We start from the raw sequence: 10,111 nt of genomic DNA on the forward strand, positions 1-10,111 counted from the left end.
AAGTTAATTTATTTCAGTTCTTCAATACAAAAAGTGAAACTCACATTATATAGAGACATTACAAACATAGTGATCTATTTCAAGTGTGTATTTCTGTTAATGTTGATGATTATGGCTTACAGCAAATGAAAACCCAAAAGTTATTATCTCAATCAATTAGAATACTTCATAACACCAGCTTGAAAAAATATTTTAAAATCCAAAATGTTGGCCTCCTGAAATGTATGTTCAGTAAATTCACTCGATACTTGGTTGGTGCTCCCTTGGCATCAATTACTGCATCAATGTGGCGTGGCATGGAGGTGATCAGCCTGTGACACTGCTGAGGTGTTATGGAAGCCCAGGTTGCTTTGATAGCAGCCTTCAGCTCGTCTACATTGTTGGGTCTGATGTCTCTCATATTCCTCTTGAAAATACCCCATAGATTCTCCATGGGGTTAAGATCAAGCAAGTTTGCTGGCCAATCAAGCACAGTGATTCTGTTGTTTTTAAATCAGGTATTGGTTCTTTTGGCAGTGTGGACAGGTGCCAAGTCCTGCTGAAGAATTAAATTTCCATCTCCAAAAAGCTTATTAGCAGGGGGTGAAGTGCTCTAAAATTTCCTGATAAATGGCTGCGCTGACTTTAGTCTTGATAAAACACAGTGCACCTATGGCAGCAGATGACATGGCTCCCGAAACCATCACTGAATGTGGAAACTTCACACTAGAACTAATGCAGCTGGAGTATGTGCCTCTCCACTCTTCCTCCAGACTCTGAGAGATTGATTTAGAAATGAAATGCAAAATTTACTTTCATCTGAAAACATCACTATAGACCACTAAGCAACAGTCCAGTTCTTTTTCTCCTTGGCCCAGGTAAGACGCTTCTGGCATTGTCTATTGGTCATGAGTGGCTTGACACAAGGATTGTGACACTTGTAGCCCATGTCCTGGATACGTCTGTGTGTGGTGGCTCTTGAAGCAATGACTTCAGCAGCAGTCCACTCCTGGTGAATCTCCCCCAATTTTTGAATGGCCTTTTCTTAATAATCCTTACAAGGCTGTGGTTATCTCGATTGCTTGTGCACCTTTTTCATGATTGTCGAGCCTACTGAAACAGACTTTTTTGTTAATTATTCTAATTTACTGAGATAATGACTTTTGAGCTTTCAGTGACAGTAAAACATAATCCTCAGCATTAACAGAAATAAACACTTGAAATAGATCACTCTGTAATGACTCTATCTATTATATGAGTTTCACATTTTGTGTTGAAGAACTGAAATAAACCAACTTTTGATGATATTCTAATTTTGTGAGAATCACCTGTATATCTTTGCTCAGTACAAAGGACTGGCACATGACTTATTCCTTCCAAAGCAATGAGGACTATACGACACTCGTGGAGTGTGAAGAGGTGCCCAAGTAGGATTCCAATCTGTAAGTAGTATAGTAGACAAAACTTAGCACCTAGGAGGTTGCAGTGGAAGATAACAAGTTTAATAGGCAATCTGTATCAAAATTAACGTTTTGTTCCTAAATTTGGAGCTTCATCAGAACTGAAGAGGTCTGCATAGAAGAGCTGTGGATGTGAAAAGTCATCATGACATCTGGACAAGATGAAGACGAAAAGAAAGAAACGGCTCAATCAGAGAAGATGTCGCCTTTAAGGTACCTGAATGTAAATGTTTACCTGTTCATACTGACTATATCTCACCAGTACTGTGGTTCCTGTATCATCCACAGTCTGATAATGACTGATAACAACTCCAAGCATTTCTTTAGCATTATTAACCCCTTAACGACCAGAGCTATTTTCGTTTTTGCATTTCAGTTTTTTGCTCCCCTTTTTCCCAGAGCCATAACTTTTTTATTTTTTGGTCAAAATGGGCATGTGCAGGCTTGTTTTTGTGGGACGAGTTGTACTTTAGAATGACACTATTGGTTTTTCTTGTACTGGAAAACGAGAAAAAACTCCAAGTGCAATGAAATTGCAAAAAAGGTGCAATTCCACACTTGTTTTTTGTGTTTTTTTTTACTATGTTCGCTAAATGCTAAAACTGCCTTATGATTTTCCAGGTCATTACGAGTTCACAGACACCAAACATATCTAGGTTCTTTTTCATTTAAGTGGTGAAAAACAAAATCCAAACTTTGGTAAGAAAAACAAATGGCGCCATTTTCAGAGCCCTCTAGCGTCTCCATTTTTCATGATTTGGGGCTGGGTGAATGCTTATGTTTTCTGCGCCAAACTAACGTTTTTATTATACTACTTTCGTGTAGCTCCAATCTTTTGATCGCCCGTTATTGTATTTTATTGCAATGTAGCGGCGACCAAAAAAACATAATTCTGGCATTTTTAATTTTTTTCTTGTTATGCAGTTTAACGATCAGTTAATTCTTTTTTTATATTGATAGATTGGGCAATTCTGAAAGTGGTATAGCAAATATGTGTATCCTTGATTTTTTTTAATTGTTTTATTTTGAATGGGGCGAAACGGGGGTGATTTGATCTTTTATTTTTTTTTATTTTTAAAAACTTATTTTTGTACTGTTTGCCTGCTTCAATAGTCTCCATTACTTCAGCTGAAGTTGTCTCATCGCCTCTGCTGCACACAGGTAATGATCAGATCATCTGCGTGTAGCAGAAATGCTTACTTGCTATGAGCGCTGTCCACCGGGTGGCGCTCGTAGGAATCCGGCTATGACAACCATAGAGGTCTGCCGGACAACTCTGGTTATCATGCCAACCCATCGGTGACCCGCGATCATTTGACGGGTTCACCGATGGGCGGTATTTTCGGTGTTCTTCCAGTAAGCACGAGTTAAATGCTGCCGTCAGAGATTGACAGCAGCATTTAGCAGGTTAACAGATGCGAGTGGATCATGATTCCACCCGCAGCTGTTAGAGGCACACAAAGCTGACATGTGCCGGGAAAGATATGGGCTCAGCATCGGAGCCAACGTCAAAGGGAGGGATGCCGACATGGGCAATTGCAACCAATGTCGGAAAGGGGTTAAAGACATACTGGGAGATATAGGTTTAATAAATACAAATTTATATTGGCCTGTATTGACATTGCAACTGGTATTAATGTACTGATATTGGTTCTGGTGCTGTATTCATGTATTGATGTAAATAGTAAATCTGTCCCCGCACCTAGTGATCCAGAAAGTAACAAACAAGTAAGCAAAGTGAAAATGAATTTACTTTATTTCTTAAAAAAATAAAGAAGAAGAAAACAAATACTTATATTTGGGTAAAGAGCAGAGCGGGATTCCTTTAGATGCACTGAGTGGCTATGATTTAGGTATTATTGGATGTAAACATTTACTTTCTACTTATGCTCTTCTACTTTTTAGGGAAAACAGGTCGCTTGGCGCGACCTTCAGATTTCAAGTATTTCATAAGTTTAGGGCGAGAAATAATGTGCTGATTGTATGCCTTAAGGAGGGGAAATGCTGAAAGACATCCGGGGAATAAGTCAAGGTGACAGTGCAGGATATCCAGGAGGTTGTAATCTGCATATGAGATCTGTGGGGGATAAAAAGGATAAATCAATAACTCATATAGGTTGAACAGCATGTGATTTATTCTTTTTTCTTTAAAGTTAGCTTTATTGCTCTATGAATGCTAGTTTTTCTATGACCCTGCATACCACTTGGGTGGCTCTCTTAAGAGCAAAGGTGTAGGGTCCAACCATGCAGCTGCAATATTGCCCTTGAATATAGGCATTCATTTTGCTACTGGCTGGTAAAAACCGTCCAGGATTCACTTCACTTTAAGAGAATTGGCCCAAGTGTCACAGGGGAAAAACAGGCCCAGTTTTACCCTTTTCAAGGGGACCAAAAAAAGTCAAAAGTTGACCACCAGTGAGGATTCACAGTGCTCATTTGGGACTTTGCTGCCCCCATGTGCCACTGGTTGTTGGAATGGATTACTTGAAACTCTGGCCTAAAGACCTTGCGAATTTACAGATGATTGGCAATTCTGGACATGGTTTCAACCATTGCAATCATAAAATGGGTTGTGTTTACAAAAATTCTTTGTTTCTATTGTTTTGTCTAAATTACAATTACCTTATCTCCCACCACAAATTTGGACCCATTAGAATTCTGGGAAAGAATCCTCTCGAATGTTGACAAATTATTGGGAAGTTCTTTTTCGTACTTCTCTTTGCCTGTCTCCTGCAAAATAAAATGAGTCTTAAGCAATGTACAATTGTTCCAATATCTATCTGTTTGAAGCTATACGTAGGGGCAAAATCAGCAAGGGATCAAATACTTGTTTCCCCCACTGTATATGGTAGGAGTTCAGGAACTGTTCCTCAGTCAAAGGTTTGGTACCTCAGCTCAGCCCTAATCAATGTATGTTAAATAGCTGACCTGCAATATTGCACTCAACAAAAAGAGAATCATTCTTTCTCGAAAAAAAAACCCCAATCCTTTCCCGACATGAAGTGCCACAGCTGTCGCTAGTTCTGATTGTGGCAATTTAATCCTTTAGATGCTGTTGACAATAGCGACTGTAGCATCTAATTGGTTAGACAAAGGGGACCCTCCATGTCTGAAATGTTTTCTTGCATATGTGTATTTTTTTCTTTTTTTAAAAACAGTAGACCTATATAAAATTAGAATCTCTGTACTCCTACTGGACCTTAGAATAATTGCAAGATATCATTTAACTTTAACTTTTCTCACTGCAAAGAGCATAAAAAGTAAACATTTTTCATTTTTCTTGAATTCCGAAATACAAAATATCTATAAGGAAAATTCCTTTAAGTAGAATTAGAATGTTCAGATTTTTTTTTCTATACATACAAGCTCTAAGAGGACCAGACGAATGTACTTGGTTCTCAGATCATCAACACCATCATTCATCATGTCAATGAGGGCACTCTCCTGGTTATTGCCGCCGGAAATCCCTGAGAGATAACAGAGGTAATATTCTAATTATGAAGAAGGCAAAAGAATATAATAGTTCACCATAAGTTTTTTCATTGATGAAAAATTTACTTATTATTCTTTAACAGGATTTAAAAACTAGAGAATGTAAAAGTAACATCATTTAGAGAAACACAAAAACTTACCATATTTGCGTCCAAGGTATCTCAGAATGGTATTGCTCTGATACAAGACAAAATCTCCATCCTTAAACTGTGGCAGCTGACCGAAAACCTGTATTAGATCAAAAAGATTAATACAGAGGCTGATGTACAGAACGATTATCCCTCTGAATTACAAATTAATTTTTATGCTTATTGAATACTGTAGTATTTATTAGTTCAATGTATGAACAGTATGCAGTAAACTTCTGTGCTTCCTGTGCAATGATATCTCCTATGTCAGAGTGGTCATGGACAGCTCCTGGCGTCGATTTTTACGCTTCCTGTGACATCATGTTGACAGAGCAGTTCCCTCTCTTCCGCTCTGCTTGGTCAATGGAGTGTCATGCTGATTGACATTTGGCTCAGCCTAACAGCTGGGAGTTGGATGTCAATCAGCATGACATCAGAAGTGACATCCATCGATTGAGCAGAGTGGAAGTGAAGGAACTGCTCTGTCAATGTGGCATCATGAGAAGCAGGAAGAATTTCTGTCAGGAACGATCTGTGACTGCTCTGAGCCGTGCGATGATCTTGAGAACAAAACAGGCAGATAGTTAGAAACTACCTACCAATAAGTGCTTAGCCCATAGAAGAAAAAAGTATTAACCCCTTCACCCCAAGACAAATGGGACCGTATGTGACTTAGTCAATGACCAGCCTTTTTTTTCAGTTTATAGCTCTCTGGGTTTTAGAAATCACACATTTCTATTTTTTTCATTCACATGACTGTTTGTGGCTTGTTATGCAGAGAAATTGTATTTTTTACATATAAATTACTGCGCAATTTACACATCCGTTTTGCAGCAAAGTAATTGTTCAAACAATTCTGTCAATTTCTTCATTTTTTTATTCATTTAAGGGGTAACTATTTTACAACTTCTTATATCTTTTTGGCATATACCTGTAAGCTAATATGTTATATCAATGTCATTATGAGAAAGGTGGCTGGTTCGGCAACGCCTGCTATGCCCCAACAGCAGACTTACCAAACAGCCCGTCCTGGGGTCCTTCTTATTGCACAGAGGTTGTCCCATCTCTGATTGGGTCACTGTGTTTTTCCGTGACCCGATCTTAAGGTATCTTCACACTGAACAACTTAACAACGATATCGCTAGCGATCCGTGACGTTGCAGCGTCCTGGATAGCGATATCATTGTGTTTGACATGCAGCAGCGATCAGGATCCTGCTGTGACATCGTTGGTCGGAGCAGAAAGGCCAGAACTTTATTTCGTTGCTGGATCTCCCGCAGACATCGCTGAATCGGCGTGTGTGATGCCGATTCAGCGATGTCTTCACTGGTAACCTGGGTAAACATCGGGTTACTAAGCGCAGGGCTGCGCTTAGTAACCCGATATTTACCCTGGTTACCAGCGTAAATGTAAAAAAAACCAAACACTACATACTTACATTCCGGTGTCTGTCGCGTCCCCCAGCGTTTTGCTTCCCTGCACTGTGTCAGCGCCGGCTGGCCGTAAAGCATTGCACAGTGGTAACGTCACCGCTGTGCTTTACGGCCGGCGCTTACACAGTGCAGGGAAGCAGAACGCCGGGGGACGCGACAGACACCGGAATGTAAGTATGTAGTGTTTGTTTTTTTGACATTTACACTGGTAACCAGGGAAAACATCGGGTTACTAAGTGCGGCCCTGCGCTTAGTAACCCAATGTTTACCCTGGTTACCGGGGACTTCGGCATCGTTGGTCGCTGGAGAGCTGTCTGTGTGACAGCTCTCCAGCGACCACCCAGCGACGCTGCAGCAATCAACATCGTTGTCTAGATCGCTGCAGCGTCGCTAAATGTGACGGTACCTTTAAAGGAGCATTTACACTGGAAGTTAATTCTGAATGAAAACACTTGTTTCATAATTACCTTGCAGTGTAAACAGGCTGCAGATCACTCTATGAACCAGTAAAACGAGTTTCATGTGGTGAAATGATCTTTTGTGCAGTATAAAAGATCATTGTTCTCAGTGTTGCATTGTCCTGGGTCAACAAAGCTCACACTGCCAAGAAGGCTGGCAGCCAGTGCACAGTGCATGCGATTTAGCATGGATTACTCAGTGTGCGTCGTTTACTTTGGTCTACCTGTGTAAGCAGGCATTTAAATGACTGATGATCGTTCAAAGTTTACTGATCGCGGCCGGCGGTCGTGTCGTGACCAGTGACTGATCGCGGCCGGCGGTCGTGTCGTGCCGCTGGTCGGTCCATGAAAACAGACCTTAAGGAAGATGTAGAGATGTACACAAAAGAGTTAATGATGTTGTATCAAGATAGGTGATAAGTCGCTGCTTTCATGGGTCCCCAGTCCTCTGCTTGAGAAGATAATCATAAAAGCTACTCACCGCCTGTTTCTTAAGCTCACATTTTCCTGTAAGCCAGTCTGCTAATGGCACCTCCTCTTCTTTCCATGACACCCCTTGATCACCAAGGAGCAGACGTATGGGCTCAGCTCTTCCTGTAAGTAAATAGTTTACTTGTGTCAGTAAAGGAAAGAAAAATACAGAACTCTAAAAAATGTAATGTTAGCCAATGGACATGTACGGTATGGTTCTCATTCAATCTTATCATGATCAAGGCATTTCTTACACATTTATCATGTAAAAACTAAATATTTGCTCCCATCATGTCACTAAATTAATCGTGTACTGGTAAGGATAGAAAACAGCTGATGAATGGCAATGGCTATGCCCCATGTGCCCAATTAAGCAGTTTCACCATATAATGCACACTTGTATCACCGCTGGCACATGGTAGGCACGGAGTCTTGTTGTTTAGTAACCTAAAAGGTTCCAGTCGCCTTTCTGATGTGGGTCATATATAGGCAAGAGCATGCGAAGCTAGCTAATGGTGAGGGGCGACATAATATAATCTAGGTGGCAAGCAAAGATTATTTGGAATGGCCTGAGACAAGCTCATCGTTAAAGGGTTATTACCATCTCCAAGATACTATACTAATAAGTAGTAGGTGTCCATTGTTACGACCACCAACAGCCAACTAACTAACTCTCACTATATGAGTGGTCGTAACCATGGATACCTAAGGTCCTGCTATGCCTGCACATGAGGTAAGCAACATAGCAAATCTGAATAACTATACTCAATTTCTAATTGGAGGTATGTGCTAGTATTATTATTATTATTATTATTATTATTATTAAGCATAATACATATTGTGATAGGATCTTGGAGATGGGAATACCCCTTTAAATATGGCATAACATGGATCATTTACTTACCCCTCATTGGGAAATAGGTTAAAACATATCCACTCACTAAAAAAGAGGGAAAGTAAAATGTTAAGGTGTTTAGCTCACTGAAATACAAGAATAAATAAAAGAGGCAAAGCGTGCAGCTACTTTGAGGATCCTGGAAGAGTTAGGTCCAGGTTAACTGTATCCTCAAGTTCATTGGGTGCTAAGATCTCAGCTATTCAGGTCTTACAAAAAGAGAATTGGGAATACAGAAAAGTAGCCAACTTTCTTTATTATTCGGGAGGCTCCCATAAAAAGAAGACATTTCCCAGACTTTCTTAAAAGTAAGAAATCTCTCAGACACCAGAAAAAGCTTGAGGAAAGCAGTGCCTCCAGAAAGTGTCTTTTTCATGACTCTGAGATAATCTGTCATTGGACAGAGCCCCAATGTCCCAACCACATTCAGGTACAGGACACGGGAGTGGAATATAGTGGAGAGCACTTGGACTAAAAAAAAGCCGTGGCTATGGGAAAAACATTTAGTAACCTGCTTTTCGTGATGAAGTTAGAATCCACCCAGGAATCAAGCTCTCCATAAAAATTGATGAACATGGGTTCAATCCAGGAGTGTCGGAAATTAGATAAAGGAGTTGGAAGTCCTCTCTCCCAGGAGGATGATGATCATTTTGGAAAAGAAGAATGCTCAAAGTATCAAAACAGAACACAGTTATCTCTATCAAGTCAGCACAAGGACCCATTCACAGTATCTGATTCATTGATCCATCTTCCCTTAGGGATTGGAGCACCAACATTCTTAGCAATCAGCTAAGAAGCATGTACAAAATGCATCCCATAGTATAGAGATGCAAACGTCCTAAATAACATTGTTAAAAAAAGAGAGAAAACAGAAATGTTCTATTTAGATGGGAATTTGTAACACCAAGCACAACTCGTGGACAAGAAAGACTTGAAAGTTTGTATGTGATAATGTTACTCAGTTTTTCAACATGATATGATTATCATAATAATCTACAGGAAATCAAAAAGAATAATAAATATAAGCAATCACACCATTAGAAGATGAAACCTTACTTGCTTGTTGATTTGGGTAGTGTCACCTCCAGAAGCTGGTGTGTAGTATCTAATAATGTAATGTAATCAAGTAATGTAGGCGACCAACTACTGGTTTTTATATAAATCAGTTTCTGCTGAGTCAGAATGAAATCTCCACAACATTTGCCAAAGGGAGGTGATACAATGCGCATACATAGTAACATAGTAACGGTCGAAAGTGTTGGCACCCTTGAAATTGTTCCAGAAATATTTCTCCCAGAAACGCCCAGTGTCCAGTGAAATACTTCATTTACTGGAACAATTTTGAGGGTGCCAACACTTTCGGCCATGACTCTAGTACATAAACCAGGAGTAAAGGAAGTAGGAGATGGACTGTATCAAAAAGGTTTCTAGGTAGTAGAACATGTATGTTCTGAAATTTGGGATACCTACAACGGTGTATTTTGGAGTTTACTATGACTGTCTACATAAGGCAAATAAAAGGCCTTAGACATGTTAGAAAGTAATCTAAATCTGGACTTGGTGAGCTCTGCACTCATGATTTCAGTTGGGAGAGTGGATAATGGTAGCGACCCCCCCTCCCCCTCCAGAATATAAATATAGGGAACACAGACCCTATTCTCATTATTCTGCCATTTTGGGTTGTTTTAATATGCATTTAAAAAGGGTTCCTTGTATTCAAACTGCGGTCAAAAGGTCATTCTGGTAAGCTGTGGAGTCACAAGCAGGTTCATTCCAGTGTTGTCCAGCTGTTTTT

At 39.9% G+C, this 10,111-nt stretch overlaps 1 protein-coding gene across 1 annotated transcript; it reads right to left on the minus strand.

Moving 5' to 3' along the window:
* Positions 1 to 3,177: 3,177 nt before the first annotated feature.
* Positions 3,178 to 9,474, minus strand: LOC138665285 (glutathione S-transferase P 1-like). The gene is made up of 7 exons (XM_069752623.1): positions 9,373 to 9,474; positions 8,326 to 8,361; positions 7,432 to 7,544; positions 5,072 to 5,159; positions 4,803 to 4,906; positions 4,062 to 4,169; positions 3,178 to 3,516 (listed from the first exon to the last, which is right to left on the minus strand). Coding segments are annotated over exons 1-7 (633 nt in total). The 5' UTR covers positions 9,374 to 9,474; the 3' UTR covers positions 3,178 to 3,333.
* Positions 9,475 to 10,111: the final 637 nt, after the last annotated feature.

Source organism: Ranitomeya imitator, chromosome 2 (genome assembly GCF_032444005.1).
Source record: "Ranitomeya imitator isolate aRanImi1 chromosome 2, aRanImi1.pri, whole genome shotgun sequence".
NCBI classification, from domain to species: domain Eukaryota; kingdom Metazoa; phylum Chordata; class Amphibia; order Anura; family Dendrobatidae; genus Ranitomeya; species Ranitomeya imitator.